This window comes from Osmerus mordax, chromosome 26, assembly GCF_038355195.1.
Source record: "Osmerus mordax isolate fOsmMor3 chromosome 26, fOsmMor3.pri, whole genome shotgun sequence".
NCBI classification, from domain to species: domain Eukaryota; kingdom Metazoa; phylum Chordata; class Actinopteri; order Osmeriformes; family Osmeridae; genus Osmerus; species Osmerus mordax.
Genome location: NC_090075.1, coordinates 8,771,812 through 8,793,245, shown reverse-complemented (window position 1 = coordinate 8,793,245; position 21,434 = coordinate 8,771,812). Strand labels below are relative to the sequence as shown.

The window sequence follows — 21,434 nt, the reverse complement described above, 5'->3', positions numbered from 1 at the left end:
TGAAGTATTTTAAATAAAGCACAGAAATTGAAATTAGTAGATCTTGATGTGTCTGTTTCATTAATATAATGCGAGTAAGAACCCTTAAGACATATATGATTTGGAGGAAAACCAATCTGCTAAATAAAACAATTTCTACATACTGTAGATGTGAATGTGTTGTATCAGTGGAAATACTGGATATGAAAAATTAAGGTAAATTGGCGACACGCAGCGTCAGCCTTTAAACAGTGATTCCAGAGCACGGAATGCATCATTGTTAATTTGAAGACAAAAAATAACTGCATTACAGGACTGCATCCCCAGGCCATGGATATTTTGAAGGTACTACCAAAGAGTATATAAGCACATAAATTCTTTGGTACTACCGCTGACCCAAACTTTGCCGTAAAGGTCAACAGACTGGGATTACAGCCAATCAAGAAAGCAGGTGTTGGTTGCCTAACAACGCCTTAACCAATCAGAGTACTGTTTGGCTTGTCAGTTTCTCTCCGAGTCCGGTAGCAAGTGGACAAGCTAGCTAGTGCTAGAGGTAGGTCACCAAAGCATATTTTAGAAAGACGGACAATAATTACACATTCTTATAATGGTGTGAAAACCGTAAGTGAAATTATTTGACGCATACTTGGGTTACAAATCTGTATGTTTTTGGTGACCCTTTTACGTTGCATTGATTGGCGCGATATAATTTTTCCAGCCAAAGCTAGAAGCTTTTTGGTTTGACAGCTGAGTTCGAGCTCCTGTCAGAACACAAGGCTAGGCCACTAGGGTTAGGTTAATGCTACTAGTAGGGACTGCCTAGTAATTGTGATTGTGAAAAATGGTTGTGTTGGAACAACATTAGCTGCCTGCACGTTTCATTGTATGCTAACGTTAGTTAATTTATTACAGTTAACCAACTATGTCGCGTTTCAAAAAAAGGACTTCTACAGTATCTGTTTCTAACCTTGCAGTAGTAGCCACACACCGTCTTGTTGTAGTCTCATTCTTGGCTGCTGTCCTGAAAGTTGTGTTGTGCCTCCTTTTTAGTTTCGACCATGTATTGGCCTCGTTACCGACGTGGCATACAGTAACACCTCAAACATCTAACAAAAATTGCATGCTTTCCTTAGATGGAAGACTTTAGGGTAATTTACAGAAGTAAAGATGTAATCTGGTTTAGCAAGTGAAATAATGGCCAGTTAATTAAATGTCTGAGTAGCTAAGCCATGTAGGCTGGCCATCTGTCCTGTGATTCCATTACATTAAGTATCACCATAAGGCACTAATGGACTGACTATAAAACACAATTTCAGCTCTTAACCATTTGCTATTAAACATTTCAACATGTGATTTAATCTTAGTGTGTTTTTGTTTTACCTCTAAATGTTAGCTAGTTCTGAAAATCTTTGTTTAAATGGTAAATGAATAGGGTAGAGGGTAGCTCTACTTTTAGGCTAACTAGTTTAGAAAGTCTAAAACCTCAACAAATATTTTCTGATCCAACTGAAATTTGCAAAGAGAGCAAAGTTTAGTGGATTGACAGTCTCAAGTATTTGTCTTTTTCTGTAGAAAAGTAGGCCTACACCATGTTTTTGATTAGGCTGCGGAAAATAGGCAAGACAAGATGTTAAATGTTTCATTCTTAAATGTGTGCTTTATTTCACGTGAAGCTGTTGTACTTCAAACACAAATGTGGCATTATGGTATGATTAACTTAGAAGTTTAGCACAATGGCCAGATCTTGACCTTTTTTGTTATCCAGCTTAGTTCTTGTCCCATATGCCATATTGTATTGAATGAGCATCATTAATGGTAGCGAGCTCCATTTTATGGCTCAATCTCTGTTGATTTAAAGACTGTCAGACATGTAATTTAATGTCTTTAAATTTACAACCCAAATTTGCCTCACTGTGCTACACAGTTCATTGCCGCTGATAAATGATTTGGCTGTGACCATCCTAATCCCCCTCTTCGGTCTCATCTCTCAACTTCAGGCTATCTTCTTTCCATTCTCTGTGATCATCCACTGCCCTGTGTAATCCCATGTGCCATGTGCACTGTTGAATTGGTGCTGCTAATCTGAACCCTCTATTTTAGGAGCTGTCTGCGTAGGCGAATTGGTGAGCTGCATGTGTCTGCTTGCCCAAAGCTGATGATCCAGACACATTTGGTGAGCTCTGTAGGCTGTTTGTTGTCTAGAGGGTGAGGAACACACTGCAACAATGCCTGAGTCTTCAGTAGGTGAGTACTGTCTTATAAAACAACATACACATTTGTTCTGTAGTACACAGTAGATATTGTTAAGTTGATGAGTTTCATATATGAATAACCACAACTTACTCTCGTCTCGTCTCTTTTGGTGCTCTACATAAATCAGGCCTCTAGTGTGATGGAGAAGATTAAATTGTCAGAAGTAACCGATTAATGCTATTTAAAGAGTGTGTGTGAAACTAACCTCAATTCCAGACCACACACATGCTAAAGGAATATTGCCTTGGTTTTTACTCCATGGCACAATCTTGTTTAAAGGCCTACCCAATACATCTACACATAATTTAAATCATTGTAGACTCTGTATGTTATGCTGATAATAAAAAGGTATACTTTTTGCGGGGGTTAGTTGGCTGAGCGGTTAGGGAATTGGGCTATTAATCAAGAGGTTGCCGGTTCGATTCCAGGCTGTCAAAATGACGTTCTGTCCTTGGGCAAGGCACTTTACCTTACTTGACTCGGGGGGAATGTCCCTGTACTTACTGTAAGTCGCTCTGGATAAGAGCGTCTGCTAAATGACTAAATGTAAATTTACTAAAACATGAATGAAATGTCAACATTCCCTGTCATTTGTCCTCTACAGAAATCAAGGACATCTGCAGTTCTTCCAGATACAGAATGTCTCCTTTGAGGCAGCTCTGCCAACAATCTGTGCTCACTCTGCCAACGTCCAAACACCCCTACAACGAGCCAAGTGCCTTCTGCACTGAGGAGAACATGTCAGAATGCCTCTGCTACATCAATCAGGTAAACTGCACCTAATGTGTCAGTGTCAATTCCATTCTAATGACATTAAGAGGAATACATTTAGTGATAGTTTTGATCTGATGAGTGTCTTGTTTAATGTTCAGCAGTGGCAAAGAGTGTCATAAATCGCCTTCACATCACATTAATATGTACGCACTAGGGCTGAACGATTAATTGAATTTGCGATTATATCGCAATGTGACAAAACAAGATTTTGTAATCGCAAAGGCTGCGATTTTACTTTGGTGCACGTTACACTTTACCTTGATGTGTACGATGGCCTCAGGCTCGACAGAACCTGACACTACAGACACTTTGACAACTTTTCCTTTAAAAAATATGCTGTGCAGTGTCAAGTATGGTGCATAACCTGCCTGGCTAACGTTGCCACCTCAAGGGCAGTGGCGCCATAATGCACGGGCTTACCTGGGCTTAAGCCCGGGGCCTCGACCAATCAGGGGCCTCTTAATAATAATACAAAATAATAATGATGATAAACGTCCGTATTCGCGGTGTCATTATGCTCTACAGTGGCGTCTGGTGGTGGATGTGGAGGGAGCTCCCCCTTATCTAAACAAAATGTAACAAAATGTAACAAAAACTAGAGAGGGTACAATTTCTGGGGAAATTGTAGGGTGTGCTTGCTTGCGTCGGTTGCAGATGGGTCCATTTAATATGAAACAAGCTGAACCCCCTTTGAAACAAGCTATTCTAACAACGTTGTCACCGGCAGTATTTTTCAGATGGAATCGCTATTCAAACAGTACCATCTGCTAACTGAAAATATGCCCCCAAAAGTGACTTTTTGGTCTCAGTCTAGAGCCCTGCGTGGAGAAGCTGAATTGTGCTACGACCAAGCTAGCCTAGCTGCTGTTGCTAGCCAAACTACACTGAGGGGATTGTTTGAATGCGCCGGAAATTAAAAACGTTTCTTTTGACATGGCTGTGGCATTGAAGACAGCGACGCACCACACAAGCTTGAGTTTAAATACATTATTTAATGTGACATTACTTACTGTACATGCAAGTCTTGAATTGCTTAAATGTATAATGCTGCTAGTACACCATGGCACGATACGATACTTGCTGTGCAACAGCAATGCACGTTGTATCCATGTGTCGTTGCTAACGTGTACTGACGTTGTGACTTAGGCTACCACTGAGTTCCCTTCGTTGACACGAGGCAGTTTTTGCCACAAAAACGGAATTTCAGCCTACACCGTGCAACGGTACCTAAATAAAAATACAAGCAACTCAATCGCTACCAAGACGAAACTTTTGACACCGACGTTGTCTATGTAGTCCAAATATTGACGGATCCTTAGGGGGGCAAAAAGAAATTGATGTGCGATGCATAGCTAAAATGCTGAACAGTGTGTCAAAAAAGCCAAATAACACCCGACAGGATCACTGATCGAAATGTTTCAAAGCGTAACTCCATTCATGTAAGAAATTACTCAGGCAGTAACAGCGTTCATCACGAAATACATGATGCCCCTCGGTGATACACATACAGTAATATCACTATGGCTGTCAGTGCCATACTGTTTCTTTTAGGCTACTGACTGGATCATAAATGTTCAGACAGTGTTTCTTTTTCGTTTCTTTTTCTTTTAGGATTGTAGATGCGTGAGTTCTAAATATTTACTTTTTTTTTCCCAAAACGGTAGCTAGCTAGCTTTAGTTAAGAAAGTGCAACGAACGTTATTAGCCTACGTTTAGCTTTGATTTACCAAAATATTTTCGAAGAGGTACAGGCGGTATGATTTCATTATTTTTCTAACTTTGTGTTATGTTGCTGACTGGAGACAGTAGTATATATCTATATTTATTAATAATAAATCATATAATAATCGCATATTAAATCACAATTGCAATATTAGTCAAAATAATCGCAATTAACTTATTTTCCGAAATTGTTCAGCCCTAGTACGCACATTAAGTATTTTTTGATGTGTGGCATAAAAACAGCTATGGGGACATTCCCCCGAGGCAAGTAGGGTGAAGTGCCTTGCCCAGGGACACAACGTAATTTGTCACGGCTAGGAATCAAACCGGCAACCTTCTGATTGGTAGCCCGATTCCCTAACCGCTCAGCCATCTGACCACACATCACATTAAAACATATGAACATCCAAACCAAATACATTATAAGAACATAAATATAAATAAAATAAAAATTGCTGTCCCAATGTAGGAGATGTCCTCGCTGGGACTGCCGTCGGTGGGCGTTGAGTCGAAGGGGGGCTGTAAGCTGAACAACGTTGCCGTGCTGAACAGCATGTATGACCTGCTTCGGCTGCACCGGCGGAGCCTGCGAGCTGTGGAGGACTTGGAAGTGGAACAGCTCAAGGCCAGCAGCAACATGGACTATCTGCAGCACAGCTACGCCAGGTTGAAGGTAGAACACTTGTCTGTCATGAACCGCTCACTCCCGTCAACGCCTGGGTGACCCTCGTCGGCGTGCATGTTTGTTTCGAACGTTCAGAGGGATTCTTCCGGAAGCATTTTCTTGGTTAATGAACCAGACTTGGCTTCAGCGTCTGTTTTATGTGTACTCGCAGGATCAACTTGAACTGTGTAGAAGGGAGAACACTGGACTGCTTGAGAGAGAGCGCCAACTACAGTTGAAAGTGAAGAGCTTGCAGAACTGCCTGAAGAATGAAAAAGAAGAGGTATGTTTGAGTTCAAAGTTCAGCTTAGATGTGGAACTGGTTTGCACCTCTCCTTTTCCCACTTTGAACGTAATCAAATACCTACTCCCACGAGAGAAAGCGAGCATGCTGACTGTAATATTAACGTCCATTGTTGCCTTGCCAGGTGCAGAAACATCAGAACATAATCGCTAGTCGAGCCACTCAGTACAACCATGACATGAAGAGAAAAGAGAGAGAGTTCAGTAAACTGAAAGAGCGCCTGAATCAACTTCTGATCGACAAAAAAGAGAAGAAGCAAGGTAATAACACTAGGCTATATTGTGAGAATTTAAAACACACCAAATCGTAGATATATACATTTTCCACATCCTGCTATCCTCATTAGAAGACATTGTTAATCATTCTTTATTATTCGCAGCCATTGAAGTATTAAACTACATTGGGCGATCTGATGGGAAAAGAAGCCTTTGGAAAACGGGTAAAACCGAGGGAAGGTAACTACAGTGCACACATTCAGACTTCTAGGGCTTTCCCCACTCAGTCGACTAGTCGATTTTCTGGTCGTTATGCTCTTGGTCGACTAAGATTTTTTTAGTCGAGCTGCGTATTGCAGTGTGAGATCTGATTCCCGCTTGTGTAACCATTGCTGAATTAAAGAAATGTTTTACAGAAATTGTAGATTATATTATTTAAGACAAATAAAGCAGCTCTAAAAATATATAATTTAAAAGTAAAGGTGTTACTGTTTACCCTTTCGTTAATCTGCGCTTTGTTTCTTTTTTTTTGCACACGGCACGATCACAATTGGCTGCCAAACTACAAACTCTGCCATAGCCTACTTTGTTGGTGTTATTAGTCAAAATGGCAAAGAAATCTGTGGTATGGCAGCATTTCATTAAAGTACATTTACAAAGTACCAGGTGACGCGAAAAATGTTGACTGCAAACTCTGCCAACAACGGTTTATTTTTCATAGTTTGACGTCGAATATGATGTAGCCTACCACCTGAAAACCGTAAGTTGGCCTACTTCACTCATGCTAACGCGCTGGGTTGAAAAATGAATATGCGTATTAATATGGTTGATTTAAGAATCACATCCAAATCAATTGACATTATGTTCTCCGGCCAAGACAACAACATTTTTATCTGTTGCACTTGCACCATCCCCCACTAGTCTTCTACGTCAGTTTGCATGCTGCATTTTTTCAGGCAGTGATTAGCGCGCTCTGATGATTTGCATGTTAAACAAACAATATTTTTTAATTTGTAGTACATTGTAAGAGATAATACATAACCAATCAGGCATTTTGTATTATATCGGCATTCGGTAACAACAGGACTAGTGACACAAGACTTATTATTAGTAATAGCTTCATTTATAGTGGCTGAATCTGGAATGTCCAGCAGCTACATTGAGTCAGATCGGGAAAATGTTTGTACATTTATGTTTGTCTAGTTGTCAATCTCCCTTCTTACGTATGTATTTCTTTCATATTATCTCTTAAAACAGTAAGGTAAAACATCATACAAAAGGGTTTGATGAAAAACATTTGTACATTTATAGAAAAAAAATAAAGTTTCAAATTTCGATTAGTCGATTTTCAGAAGTGTTTAGTCGAGTCTTGGTCAAAGAAAATCTCACTCGGGGACAGCCCTACAGACTTCTTTAATTAAGTTGCATATAAATAAAATAAAATGGGGTTTATGTAGTTAAGATGATGTTCTTGTTGCACTGGTGAAATACACACTATTATTATGACCTAACCACTGAAAGACTGTCAGAAATTAAATTGATTAATTTTTCTCAGGCACGAGGGTGAGATGTACAAGACCCTTCTGAATGACTACGACAGCCGCCAGAAGGATCTGGTGGGGGAGAATGCAGAGCTGAAGAAAGTCTTACAACAGATGAAGAGGGAGATGGTGTCCATTTTAAGCCAGAGGAAACAGACCTTCAGAGACCAGAAACCCAATGAAAATCATGAACAGGTTGGTCCAGTAGTGGCTTTTATCTTTCCATGCTTTTTAGTGTGCTGTGTCAATAGGAAGCTCAGTGTTGCAGTTTTCACATTAGCTTTATCAGTCTATCTGTCCCCTTGGGTTTCATCAAACACAAAACTGAATGGGTTGAGAATAACAAACTGCCTGGCAACAATTGACCCTAAACCGCTTCCAAATAATAAGAGTGAAGGCTCAACCTCACCTCATGTCGCAGGCTGGCTCAGAGGAGGAGGAGGAGGAGGTATTCGACTCTAGCAGGGAGAACCTGGAGCTGTCCTGTGAGCGGGCACGGGAGAAACTCACCAACAGCATCCGTCTGCAGTGGAGGAGACTCAAGAGCCACATGGAGAGACTCGACAGCCAAGGTAGACTCTGTGGCAGGGCCGGGGTGGGTAATCGGGAGAATCGGGAGAGTTCCCGGTGGGCCGCTTCACTTTTGGGCCGGTCAAGGACTTTTTTGTTGTTGACATTTGTCACGTTAGTCTATCTTCTCAAAGTAGGCTACACATGTTCCGCATTCTGACACCTCAGCCTCTGCATGGGTTGTACCATGTGAGGGAGTTCTCCCCTCCCAAATAGAGTTGGTTGGGTCCATAGCGCGTCTTTTCCAAAAAGTTTTCTCAGATAGGCTACCGATAGCTGGGACGGGCGGCCCTACCGTAACGATACGCGTCAGGGAGGATGGATGGGAACAGGGCCGGAGTGATGGCATCACAAGACAAGGTTTTACCAATTGAAAAACGTCTGTTTATTTTACATAAAGCTCAAAAAAGTATTTTGCGCTCAAATAATGGACACAAATTTTCGCTTGCACGCTTTGCGCGCTCGCATTAAGTGTAGAAGTGCCTATCTTGCATCACATTAGACCCATACGTCCTAGGTTGGGGCAAAGCTCCGAATGTTTACAACGTCTGGCTCCGTGCCTGATTAACACTCGGATCGTTAAGCAGTCTCAAAAATTGTAGCAATATAAAAAATTATACAATCCCTTTCTGTAATCATGATACCCCCCAGAAAAGTTCACTGCACCCACATTCAAAGCAGGCTGCATCCGGCCCTGTTTGGTATACAAAAAAAAGGGCCGGTCTTGAGGCTGAAACTCCCGGGCTGAAAAGTGGCCCCACTCCGGCCCTGCTCTGTGGTAGTAGCGAATACAAGACCAGCCAGATGTCCATTAGCTAGTCACTGAATTCATAATGTGAGGTGCACATTATATTACTATAATAGTGTAATTGTATACAATAACATCACAGTACCTACAGAGGGCCAGCAATACTGAGACTTTACTTATGACTGGCCTTCTGTAGGTGCAATGTTTTCATGCACAATGGTCTTTATTTTTTCCGTTTATATAAAATTAATAACTATAGGGCATTTCCTTTAATGGCCACAACAAGCAAGAGTAAAACAGAGCTTTTTACTATTAATATTGAATATGTGGTAGTTATCCACTGACCTGTTCTCCATTCATTTAAACCTGGTCCGTATAATGTAAATCACAGGACCCCCCTGGACAAGTTTTTAGTTTCCATTCCCTTTTTTCAGTGAGGTAACACTTCATTCTGGGGTTTTAGTTATGGTTATTTAATACAAACACAAATCTAAAAGTATTTGTCGCAAGGATTAATGCTACAGGTTTGACATGGTTGCTGTTTAGCGTCCTTGGTCGGAGATAGAGCCAACATGGACACCATCCCCAGAGAGGCTCACGAGGAGGAGATGCACAGTTTGAAACTAGAGATTCAGCAGTGCAAAGACTTCATCCGCACACAGCAGCAGCTCTTGCAGGTATGGGCATCTTACTTGGATAGGCTGCAAAAGCTGTAATTATTTCTATTCAGCCTAACTCTGAAAACCTATTTGCCCCCTCTATGTTGTCAAAATGGGATTGAAAGGCATGTTTCTGGTAAAATAACTACATATTCAATCAATGAACGTTAACTACCGTATTTTTCGGGAAATAAGCCGCATTTTCTATAAACCGCACCCCACCAGAATGGGAGCTTTGTATTTGTAAATCTGAGTATAAACCGCACTGGAATATATGCCACACTTGATACGGGAACAATGATACCATGCAATGCACGAGTAGGCCTATAGGCGATCTTACAGCATGCCATTGTGTAACACACTTCGAAAACGAAAGTAAGTAAGTGCGTAATGTATGTTTTATATTGCCCGGGAATTAACTAATATTTACCTTTTTTAGACGCGTGAGTTCTAAATATTTCGGTCCCCAAAGCGAAAAGGTAGCTAGCTAGCTTTAGTTAGCTTCCGGGCTAAATTAGCTATCATAATACTCGTAGTAATACTCGTAATACTCATAATCTACTGTTGTTTTGTTATAAAAACGTGCTTTAAACCGCTCCGAAATATAAACCGCACCACCACAAGAAAAATGTAAAATCGGGGTATAAACCGTGGTTTTATTTCCGAAAAATATGGTATGCTGTGCGTCAGTCATATTTCCTGCTCTGCTCGTCGTGTTTATATATATCTATGGTCGTTCACCCTTGCAGCAACAGTTGAGCACGCCGTGTGACGAGGACACGTCAGCCCTGCTCAACGACTGCTACATGCTGGAGGAGAAGGAGCGCCTCAAACAGGAGTGGAGGGCCTTCGAAGAACAGAGGAAGAACTTTGAGACTGAGAGGAGGAACTTCACGGAGGCAGCAATTAGACTTGGCCATGAGGTGCATGGAGCCTACCTTTGATATGTTTGACATCGGGTTTGTTTTCAGTTATCAGGTCAAATAACATGGAATTGCTGTTAAAGAGTAACTGATTGAAGATGACTATGGACCTTTTACAGGATACGTCAAAGAGCTTTCAGTTTTATAATCCCAGTTCGGTTTAATGTTGACAAGGTCAAGATGGAAAGGGGTTATTTTGTGCAAGTGAGACTTATTTTACCCTATTTGTTCTGTAGAGACAAACCTTTGAGGAGGATCGTGCCTCGTGGCTCAAACACCAGTTTTTGAACTTGACTCCCTTTGCTGACCAAAAGAAATCTCAGATGTCAAAGTCTCAAAATGCCTTGTCAGTCTGTAAGTACTGATCACCTGAAAACCATCATCGGTATATTTAACCATACTTAGCTGTTCCTTATAAACAACATTGAAAATAAATGGATCTACAAATAATGTACTTTAGTCTACTTGTGGCTCCCACTAAAAGGAGGAAGCTTCAGAATGTGTATCAATACATAATATTGTGCAGTTCAGTGTATTATTCATGACCATCATCTTCTTGCAGGTACTGAGCCCGAGGCTAAAACTGTGTCAACAGTTCAACTGGATAAGTCACTATCCCACACAACTTCCTCAACACCTAGAGCTTCCCAAATGAAAACGCCATCCACAGCCAGCCTGCAAAGTACAATACGCCTTATCCCAGAAAACAGGTACTTTTACCATTGTCACAGTCTGTGTCACAGTCTTCTCAAAACAGAACAGAATAATACTCTATAAACTACACAAAACAACAAACGGATATGTGACTGTACTGTGACTTCCTTTCATTCACCTAGATACTGTTGTGTCAAACATCATAAATACATGATATATACATATAAATCATAAGTCATAAAGTCTTTAATCTAATGCTGTTAAAATTGTATCTCCAGTCCAAGCACAGTCCAACCAAAGAGAGGGAGCCTGCAGGAATTGGGCATTGTCTTAAATGGGGATGTCACCTTCCAGCACAGGAACCTGAATGGAGAGGAAACCTTCAGAGGAGAGAAAAACTGTTCCATTTAAAGCCACAAATTTGCATCATGGATATTTTGTTTGACAATCCATGGTTTATTGTATGACATCTTGAGAGACACACCTGTATGGAAATGCCAAACAAAAATTGTTTGTCTGTAGAATTTCTGAAACTGTTTTTATGTTTTTAAAATATTAATTGAGAAACCTGGTCAATTGGGTTTTTGGTACCATATTGAGCGTTGTGTGTTTGCTGCTGTGTGATTGTGTAAATGAATGAGAGAAAAAGATTATGGATTGTAATGTTTTGTTGCTAATTATATTTCTATGTTTAGGAATTGTGTTTATTGTCATTGTATGTAGTATTGCACTGTTTCTTGCGGTGTAGTCTAGTTTTTTATTGATGAATGTCTTGTGTAAGAGCTGAGAAGAAACAGTCAGACTGATGTAAATTATTTTCTTTCTTGAAACATGACATTGTTTTAGAATTTATTTTAGAAATTTCTTTTAGAAATATGCTGCTGTTACACTGAATGCAATTACATAAGTGTAGTTCTTGAAAATGAATGTTAAAATGTATTTTTCCAGATTGGATTGTGTTGAAACCGAATAGTGAAAAATGAACTTGAGGTGTTGTGTGGCCGAGGACAGATCTTTCTAAAAGTTAAGTGAGTAGGTATGGTAGAATGATTCTTTTTTACTCAAACTCATGAATGTTTATGGTTTCTTTGTGGTTTTCCTTTATTTTGCATTCTGCCGATAGAGGAAAAGAAACATAATAACTCCAGAGACTTTCAAGTTTTTTAAACGTTCTCAAAATTTATTTCAACTTAACTGATCAAGGATGAAACATATAAGGATACATCCTGACACCTTTAAATTAAAACTCAGCTGTTAAGAGCTTTTATGTTTCTGCTCCGCCAGCGCACTAAGCACACTCAGCAGTACAACGGCAGGCCACATGGGCATCCACTGTCTCCCTCATGTCCACACTCTTCTCATAGATGCTGGTCAGCTGACTCAGGATAGAATCTAAAAAAGACAAGAAAGGAATTGCAGAAACAACTGCATAGTGATTTGTGCTTTGAATGTATTACATTCCCTACAGTTTATTAAATCAATCATTCGAGACTCACCATTTGGCTGGCAGTGGAAGCCAATGGTGACAGGGGTGGTCTTCACTGGGTAGCAACCGTCCAGACAGCGCAGCACAGGCTCAACAGAGTAGCATTTGGACTCCTGGCCATTGACAAACATCCGCTTCTCCAGCTTTACAGATTCAAGCTTCATACGACATTCTAGAATATATAAGTATGGTTAAGTTCTGCATAGACAAAATACACTTTTCATGGTTAGGTATGGAATAATAATAACCTACGCTGAACTTTTCACACAAAAAACGTCAGTTTAGTTATTGGTTCTCTGTCAAATACGGAACACTGTTTTACCGGTGGTGTCACGGCAGCTCTCAGCTGGAAGCACCCAGGAATGAGCAAAGCTGACTGGGCTCTTGCTCAGGCGTCCATTGGGCATGCGGAACTCCTGTCTGACTTCCCCATCAGCTTTACCACAGATACCACAGGTCTGACCCTTCATCCAGTCCACAACTTGGACCTAGTACAACAATAAATGGAGGATCAGTTATGTACAGTATGAATAGGACATCTCTTATTAAGTTATTTAAACGTTAGAAGAATTGTAATCAAGTGTTGCTTTGCTTTACGCTGCCTTTTGTGTTGGAGTTTCTTACCCTCCATGAGTTATTATCGAAGTACACTTCATGAAGACCATGGCTTGAAGCCAAGAGAGAAACCCCATCACCATTTTGCTTGATCTGGATGGAACCTTAATAAAAAGTGGTAATTTTGTTTCCTTGCTAGTTTTGTGTTGTATGGTTGTGGATTGTATTCTCATGAGATCATAGCTGTAGTAAATGAATCAAGAGAAAGATTTTACAGCGGAAGTAGCACAACTAACCGGTTGGATGTTGGTATGGGAGGTTGTTGGTTGGAATTTCCATTCCATTAACCTTCACCAGCACATTGTTGTCCTTGATAGACAAGTCAATATCACTGAAATAGACACAAACGGTTAAACTTAATATCATGTTATTAATTTTCACATTTTTACATCCAGTTCTTAGATGGAACTCACATGTTAGCTACTTTCACGTTGATGTGGTTCTTTTCATTGGCGTGATCTTTCTTCAGTAGAACCATAAATTTGAGGTCTTGTGTGCAATCCTGAGCCACAACTTGGTAGCAGGAGAGCGGCATTTCACTCTGGTACCTCTTGTTGTTGAATGTAGTCAGTGTGTTTCCATCCATGCTACATTCAGCTGTAGAAGAAATTGGTTAGGATATATCTTTTTCTTTTTTATTTAGATATTTTCATTCATCAAAGTGTTTCATATCACCTGCATTGGCCTGGGCGAACAAGTAATGGACTATATTAACAATGTTGTCATCTAAGGGATCGAGCCCACTGTTATCAAAAGGTAAAGACATGGGAAGGACCACAGCCTGTTTGTACAGTGTCATCTGTAATTTAGAAATAATTTTGTGAGAAGATAACAGTGATTTTGAGTTTGAAAAACAACCACAATTTTTATTTTGACTTGAACCATTTTCCACTCACCTTTGCGAATTTCAGAATGATATCAATAGTCTTTTTGGATGTTGCAACCATAGTCAGAGAAATCTGTTTGTTACTATTTTTGGCTTTAGTCTGCACCATTCCTGCTAGGGAGGCTGCATCGGAAATATGTGCAGATACACTGTAAAAAATAAAAAAGCTGGTAAATGATCTGGCTAGCACCATGTTATGGAGAAATAAAGAGAACATCCTACCTTTTAGCATAACGTCTAACAGCACTGGGAAGTTTGTTCCAAGAAACCCTCAAACGACCTGCTTCTCTCTGGGCAACAAGACCTGTCTCCGCAGTGATGAAGGTTTCATATTCTTTGCATTCAAGACCCCAGGCAATCTTGGCCTAGTGAGAGACAGGTTTGTACAGTTTACTACCAAAAAGCCATACAAAAACATTGTGTCAGACCCTGACTAAAGGATTGCCCATGAGATATTGGTTCTTACTGTGACTTTGTGTTGGCTGAGCAGAATACCATCAGCACACATCATCCAGTTGTCACCCTCAGCCAGAGCAGCAATGATGATCTGTGCTCTGGATGTAGCTTGGTCCATGTAAGCAGCAACCTGGTATCCCTGCATTTTACGGTCAACTCTTATAGCACGGATGAGGATTGCCATAGTAGGAGAAACAGCATTTCCAAGGAACTTATTCTGAAAACACAAACAGGCATGGTGAGACAATTCCTCCCGTATTTATCCTTTTTCCATGTTTCTTATATATATAATTGTTACCTGTTTGTTGATTGCCTCAAAGCTGGAAGCACTGCTTCTGCTGGATTGAGAAATGACTTGAGACTGAAAGTGAAACACAAATTACAATGATATCCTGTATCTTTTTGCATTTTAATTATACACCAATTTAAAGTATATGTTACAGTGAAAGCAGAACTCACCTGTTTCTGATGGTTCTTATTGAATGTTGGAATCTTTACCTGTTGGGAAACAGGGGTCATTTGAACATTATGTCATATTCTTGATAGTCAATTTTAATCAAACAAGTTTTTTTTTCACAAAGAAAATACTTTTAGCATAATTACTCTGGACTGGCGACCACTGGAGGAGCTGGAAGAGCTGGAGCTAGAGGAACTAGAGGAACTGGAAGAACTGGAGGAACTGGAGGAACTGGAGGAACTGGAGGAACTGGAACTTGAGGAACGGCTGCTTGAGCTTAGTTTGCCATTTCTCCTGCTGCTGCTGCTGCTGCTGCTGTTGTTGCGAACTCTCTTGTTAAGTGCGACAGCATTTATATCAAGGATCTTTCTTTTGGCCTGGGAGGATGAGCTGGATGAGCTTGAGGAAGAAGAGGATGAGGAGGAAGAGGAAGACCGAGAGCTGCTGGAACGAGAACTACTGGAGCTGGAGGAAGATCTGGTACCATTCTTGCCAAGCAAGACTTTCTTGAGTTTCAACAGGACATTTTTTGCATTGGGAGATTCATCATCTTCGTTCAGATTGATAACTTTAATGATCTTCTCAGCTGCCTTCAAGCCAATTTGTACCTCCATCTCCAGTTTCTCAATGGCGGGTCCAGAAGCTGCCAAAATACATTAAAAATATAAATTTCACAAAAACAACGTATAAAGAGTTTTTGTCGTATAATGTTTTGTCAAAATTCTTGCCTGGCACAATGGTTGCAAGAGCTGAATGCTTTCCAATCAGTTTGTAAAGTGGAGAGTTTTTGCTGATGGCCACATTCTGAGAGGCAACTTCAAGACATGCTTTGAGACCAAAGGTAGTGGTTTTAGCACAAAGAGTCTTCTTTAATACTTTAATGTAAGGCTTGATGTTGGAGGGCAGATCAAAATTAATGATTTCAGAAGATCTTGACTGTAAAAGAAGAAAACAAAATTGTACAACATTTCTATTGCATTTAAGTGACTATTGATAAAAAAAATTATGAAATACTGCAAACAAACTCACCCAACTATTAGCAAGAGAGGAGGAAATTTTGGATGACAACTTCTCCCTGGAAATCGATGCTAAGGCTTTAGCAGGAATCATGGGTGTAATTCTTTCAGCAGGGAGATCCTCCACATTTCTTGCAATAGCAAAGGTCTCAACTCTGTTGAAGGAAGACCAAAGTTTCTAAATAGTGAAAATGTAAGTTTTTTTCAAACATTTGATCGAGGAAGAGGTTGGACTTACCGTGCTGCTACAATGTGAGCAGGAGCAGGTACAGGCAAGGCCTCAATCTTAAAGTTGCCGTTTGCGATGTCAAGTCTGGCTGCTAGTTTAGCAGGTAAAATTGAGTAGACCTTTCCTCTTGTCATCACAGCAGCCTGCATCAAACCGGTGTTCAACCCCATCACAGCAAAGGTATGCACAGAAAGGCTATTAAAAAAAACAGTTATTTAATCAACCTGTCAGTGTGACATCAGTGACAAAGTCAAACAATATATTTGTAATCAGACAATACACATTTTAGCCTGACCTTGGTTTGACCTCAGCATGAAGCTGAATGTCTGTTTGTAACAAGTGAGCAACGTGGATTGGCTCTGGCAGAGCTGGTGTGAAAGTGGCTTTAACTATTGACAAAAAATTAAAACAATGCTCAAGTAATGAGCATAAAAGACAAAAAAATTATGAGCTGTCTAAAGTGTTTGCAATACTTACCATTGATATCTGCAGCAGCCACAGCAGCAGTATAGAGACCAAGCTCCATGGGCAGACCAGCAGCTGTGGGGAAGATGCGACGCACCTCTGCAGCCAGCAGGGGCTTAGTGTACTGGAAGGAGGTTCCAGACAGCAGTGCTTTTAGAGCATGTGCTCCCAGTGATTTAGCAGAGGGACTGGAAGCCAGCTGTAAAAAAAATATGAAATAATTCAGGGATGTAAATTGACACAATTCTTCATCTCAGCCTAATAAATGCTGTAAGTCTTAAATGTCTTTGGCCATACCTCAATGGCCTGATCAATGATGGTCCTGTCAAGGTTGGCAAAGGCAATTTCCTGTCCAAAGAATTTCACATGAATGGAGGCCAAAGGTTTGTTCAATGGCAAGGATCTCCAGTCCATCAACTGTGGAAAGAAGAAATAATCAAATCTAGTTTGCAAATCTGTGCTTTACATCAGTAGAAATATTTGTTAAGAATCTTGAAACATACAGCCTTAATGACGCGTCTCATCTTTGTGATCCTGTCAGCATTTTCAGCAGCCTGGGGAATTTTCAGAAGAGCCTCCTGGAGTCCTTCAGTTGCCACTCCAGCCTAAGAAAAAGTGATTTCTTTGTATGAAATACAGAAAACTAAAAACAATTGTAAATTGAATACAAACAATATATATACATATATGCTGTATACATGATCATGATATATATTTTACCTCCAGAACATCAGCAGCTACACCAGCAATGTAAATGCGTGACTTGGCTACCACAGCTCTGGGCAATAAGGTGGCAGCATCATTGATGTAGAAAGCACTGGCAGCAGCACCAATCATCAGAGGATCTTAAATAGGAGAAAAGCCAGAGTAGTTCCATTTATAATTTCTTAATAAAGTTCACTGGCAAATACAATCATAGTTCTTGCATGAGTAAATGTGCTTACGGTGATAGGCATCCAGATGAATAGCTCTGCTGAAGCGACTGCTCAGCCTGTTCAGCCTGGAGCTGAGAATCTTCATTGCAACATTGCATGCTGCGGCACTACAAATGCATAATCAAACCGTTTAATCAACCTTGATGAAAGACAGAGAGATATGTTTTGACAAATTATGGGAAAAAAGGTCTTACACTGGAGCAAAGTCAGGGGCGGTGCTCCTGGTCAGGGACTTCATGTGAGAGTAGGTGAAGCTGGCCACCTGCAGATTTTCCTCTGTCTTCAGGATGTTTGCAAGGGTAGTCACAAGACCCATTGAAGGCCTAGTCTCAAACAGCACAACGCAAGCAACCATGCGGAGTTCTGGGTGGAGAGCCCTGTCCGTGAAGAGCTGCACAGCCACTTCCTGAATCTAATTCACAAGGACAAATGTTGGCTTTATAAACTCCATAGATGGAAACATACCGCAAACTTTCTGATATACTCATTAAGCTCACCAATTTGGGCTCCCTTTTTGCAATATTTCTGAGGGCCAAGATAGCATCAACCTGGACTCTCAAAGGCAGAGCAGATTCTGCAGTTCCAAGCATGGGCAGGAGCTTGGTGATTGGCTTAAGACTAGCAGGATGACCAGCATTACCAAGGACTTTCAGAAGCAGGGAAAGTTCATCAATTCTGTCCTGAGAAGCAGCTTCAGCGGCAAGGTTTTGAATGGGCTGTAAAGGTTGAAAGACACATTAGGTGGCTTGTTATGTGTAATAACTTTCAAGTGATTGATGTAGAAATATTTGCTTTACCTTTACAAGTTCAGAAGGGCAATTGGGTTCTGTGTTACAGTATTTGAAAACCATGGTACCATATCCAAGCATTGCAACCTCACGCAGAGCTGGTTGTGCTTGAATTTTGTGGTGAAAAGCCAGTTCCTGGTTGAGGAAAAGTGATGAATTTACATGATGTTGTATTTATCAAATTGACATAATATTCACATGAAGATGTACCTACCTGAACAAGCTTGACACTATCCATATTAGCTGTCACCATGTGTACACCAGCCACAAGAGCTTGAGCTGCCTCAGCAACGGTAATGTCACCGGCGATAAACTTCTCCTTGATAAACCGGATTGCAACAGCAGATCCAATAGATGGAATAGCATCCAGGATCCAGTGTCTGAAAATAAGTGTTGATATTGTCTGTTCCACCAGAAGTCAGAGTGTGGTCCAAACAACTGCATTTTCTGAGAACCTACCTGAAAGCTGGTTGGGCCTTGAACTGAGACCAGATGGCTTCAATATTCTCCAGGCGGGCTGCACGTAACAGCTGGATTAGCTCCACAAACTTCAAAGGGGCATCTTCATGAACCTCAGCAATGTTGTATTTGACCAAATGATTCAGAATCTCCACAGCCTAAAGATAATGAGAAACATTGTCAATAATCAATCACATTATCAATAAGCGTCAAATTACATTTGAAACTTAACACATTTAATGTATTCACTTTACCTGTGCCTGTGGGTTGTGTATCTTAAGAAGATGAATGGGTGTCTGAAGAAGCTCAGAAGCAAACTCATACTGCAGCCATCCACGGTGGTTATACTCTTCTTCAGCAGGCTTAAGTGGAGTCTTCTGAATCTCAACAAATGTCCAGACTTGTCTTTAAAATGAACAAATGAGTACATTAAACATTTGTAGCATTATAAAATGATACATATCTGAAAACGTCTTCATCATGTGAGTCTATTTACTTTGCCTCCATCTGTGCAGCCCCGGTCATCTCGTTGAATGGAGAGAACTGATGGACCTCAGTAACAGTGGCTTCCATGATCAGAGCACCATTGGCAGTTGGCTTCATGATGTAGTTGTAGGCTGCAGCTCCCCTCAGGTTCTTTCCAGCCTGTAAAGGTAGAAAGCAACATTGCACTACAATGTGGTAAATGTCTACCAATAATCTATTATCAGGATTTTTTTTGTTGAAATCCTACCTGCTGACAAGCCACACATTTCTCAGTGTAAGCCAAACCAAAGTCCTTCATGAGTCTCTCCTGGCAGTTATTCAGATCCTTGGTCTTGGTCAAATGGATGCGCTGAGCCTTAGTGTCCTCATTGATGACATAGTGGGTCTTGCACACTCCCTGAACTCCAGCCTGCAGAACGTAAATGGAAGATGAGAAAGGAACATCATGTGCTGGGATTTGTATTTTCCCTTAGAAGATAGAAGTCAGACCTCTTGCAGCTCATAGACGTTCTGTGTCTTCTTTATGTTCAGCTGAAGGATGTTCAAGATGCCTCTGTGGATATTCAACACCTTTGTAGATACATCAGAAGAAGCGAATATCTTTCCCACAACTCCATTGGCATACTCAAACTTGATGGGTTTCTGGAGCTGAGCAGCCAGAGCTGAAGTGAGCTTTGCAGCTGGAACAAAACGATCTTTGGGCCAGACACCACTGTACTCAAAGATCTCTGGGTCCACAAGCTACAAGGAAAAGCAAACTCAGTATTAAGAACATTGTGCTTTGAGACATTTAAATACAAATGTTCAACTAGATGTAGGATACAATGTGCATACCTTCAGCACATAGATATCTTGGGCAACTGCGCCAATTAAAACTTTGCTGATGAGTTTTGATCCTGCTCTTGCCAGACCTTCCTCAGGCAGACCGCTCAGGTGTACTGCTTCATACTTGTACACATAGGTATTTTTGGCAGCAAACTCAGGTGCTGTAAAAACAATTTAAGACATAATTATAGTGCCTTTAATCTACTAATGTGTAAATACTGTATGTAATATTATTATATTTCATACAAAAAAAATTGTTTTGCAATAAACTATTGCTGACCCAAATGGTACAATCAGTGTGATGTTGTATTGAAAAAGTGTGAAAATGTGGAACTCACCAAAGTTAAGATCTTGACTCGCTAAAAGATGTGGAATTCAATTTTTGTAACAGTTATTAGCAATTCTCTTAAAATTGTTAGTGTTACAATATTACATGCATTACGTAAAACATGAAGAACAGGAAAAATCTTTGATATACCGCAAACAGGAAAAAACTAATGTACTTACCCACAAGGGCTAGAGTCAGGGCAAGCACGACCGTTCTCATGGTGGGATGAGGTGAGATGAGATGGACAACTCCTCAGAAAGCCATTTTAAACAAAATCTTTGTTGACAATGTTGAATTATTAACTTATGTCAGATTTCACACTCTTATGTAGGCAGCTGATTGGTTTGATGACTTGCCTGGCTCCATCCATGAAGGTTAGGTCAACCTGCCCTAAAGCAACTTAGCATGCCAAAGATCAATGTTCTCTGGTTCATTTGAACTACATCTGAAAGTAATTTGATGCAACAATTTGTATATTGTCATATCTAAAATTAGGTTCCATATGACATGTAATATGAATACGTCATATAACAGAATTTAAAAAGAGGTCAAATGAAAAGATTCTGGGTTGTTTGACTATGGTTACTTATAACACTACATGGGAGCTTTAAAAAAATTTTTTTACCCCCCTCAAGCTACTGTAAAATTGAATTTAAATGCAAAATGTTGTGTAAGTACATGCAGTGAAACTACTCCCAAACATTGTGAAAACAAAAGATAAATTACGTAAACCAGCTGACTGGTTTACCTTTAGCACTGTTGAAGCATTACTCTGACAAGGATAGCTCTCCAAGACAAACCATTGCAAAAATAGTTCTGAAAGACGACACAATTTACTCAATATCAAAAGTATTTTTTATATAATAATAACATATAACATACTTAACTGTAGAACAATAACAGTTTAATGGTCATTCAAAACTTGGCCAGTTACAGAGAATGGGAAATACTGCCACATAATAGATAAGATGAACCACCAAAGAGTCAATAATGGTTG

At 40.2% G+C, this 21,434-nt stretch overlaps 2 protein-coding genes across 3 annotated transcripts; one reads left to right on the top strand and one right to left on the bottom strand.

Moving 5' to 3' along the window:
• The first annotated feature begins 497 nt into the window (after nt 1–497).
• LOC136935916 (afadin- and alpha-actinin-binding protein-like) lies at nt 498–13,238 on the top strand. 2 transcript variants are annotated; one of them, XM_067229610.1, is made up of 14 exons: nt 498–532; nt 2,080–2,223; nt 2,837–3,000; nt 5,198–5,401; nt 5,565–5,675; nt 5,821–5,956; nt 6,076–6,151; nt 7,467–7,656; nt 7,886–8,024; nt 9,317–9,447; nt 10,179–10,352; nt 10,589–10,706; nt 10,915–11,062; nt 11,285–13,238. In XM_067229610.1, the coding sequence occupies exons 2-14, from the start codon at nt 2,205–2,207 to the stop codon at nt 11,415–11,417; spliced, it is 1,743 nt and encodes a 580-aa protein (XP_067085711.1). In that variant the 5' UTR covers nt 498–532; nt 2,080–2,204; the 3' UTR covers nt 11,418–13,238. The 2 variants fall into 2 exon arrangements, with proteins under 2 accessions (XP_067085711.1, XP_067085710.1); XM_067229609.1 differs by having other exon boundaries at nt 511–600; nt 7,467–7,647; nt 7,874–8,024.
• On the bottom strand, nt 12,282–20,656 carry LOC136935915 (vitellogenin-like). The gene is made up of 34 exons (XM_067229608.1): nt 20,617–20,656; nt 20,448–20,468; nt 20,119–20,270; nt 19,774–20,025; nt 19,532–19,693; nt 19,295–19,443; nt 19,053–19,203; nt 18,799–18,956; nt 18,554–18,719; nt 18,349–18,474; nt 18,049–18,267; nt 17,746–17,963; nt 17,561–17,658; nt 17,337–17,461; nt 17,120–17,221; nt 16,914–17,033; nt 16,629–16,815; nt 16,447–16,540; nt 16,161–16,346; nt 15,936–16,077; nt 15,635–15,842; nt 15,038–15,549; nt 14,891–14,947; nt 14,748–14,810; nt 14,460–14,666; nt 14,216–14,358; nt 14,004–14,142; nt 13,783–13,906; nt 13,521–13,704; nt 13,344–13,438; nt 13,117–13,211; nt 12,815–12,980; nt 12,503–12,664; nt 12,282–12,398 (listed from the first exon to the last, which is right to left on the bottom strand). The coding sequence occupies exons 1-34, from the start codon at nt 20,654–20,656 to the stop codon at nt 12,295–12,297; spliced, it is 5,127 nt and encodes a 1,708-aa protein (XP_067085709.1). The 3' UTR covers nt 12,282–12,294.
• Between the last annotated feature and the right edge of the window lie 778 nt (nt 20,657–21,434).

What these genes read in the sequence shown, in the direction of transcription:
- LOC136935916 (XM_067229609.1), top strand. An exon ending in CAAAAAAGAGAAGAAGCAAG is followed by an intron (nt 5,957 to 6,075) that starts GTAATAACACTA and finishes TATTATTCGCAG; the next exon opens with CCATTGAAGTATTAAACTAC. An exon ending in GGAGAGACTCGACAGCCAAG is followed by an intron (nt 8,025 to 9,316) that starts GTAGACTCTGTG and finishes GTTGCTGTTTAG; the next exon opens with CGTCCTTGGTCGGAGATAGA.
- LOC136935915 (XM_067229608.1), bottom strand. Translation starts at nt 20,656, where the DNA reads ATGAGAACGGTCGTGCTTGCCCTGACTCTAGCCCTTGTGG. An exon ending in CCAGAGTAATTATGCTAAAA is followed by an intron (nt 14,948 to 15,037) that starts GTATTTTCTTTG and finishes GTTTCCCAACAG; the next exon opens with GTAAAGATTCCAACATTCAA. An exon ending in GTTCGCCCAGGCCAATGCAG is followed by an intron (nt 13,705 to 13,782) that starts GTGATATGAAAC and finishes TTTCTTCTACAG; the next exon opens with CTGAATGTAGCATGGATGGA.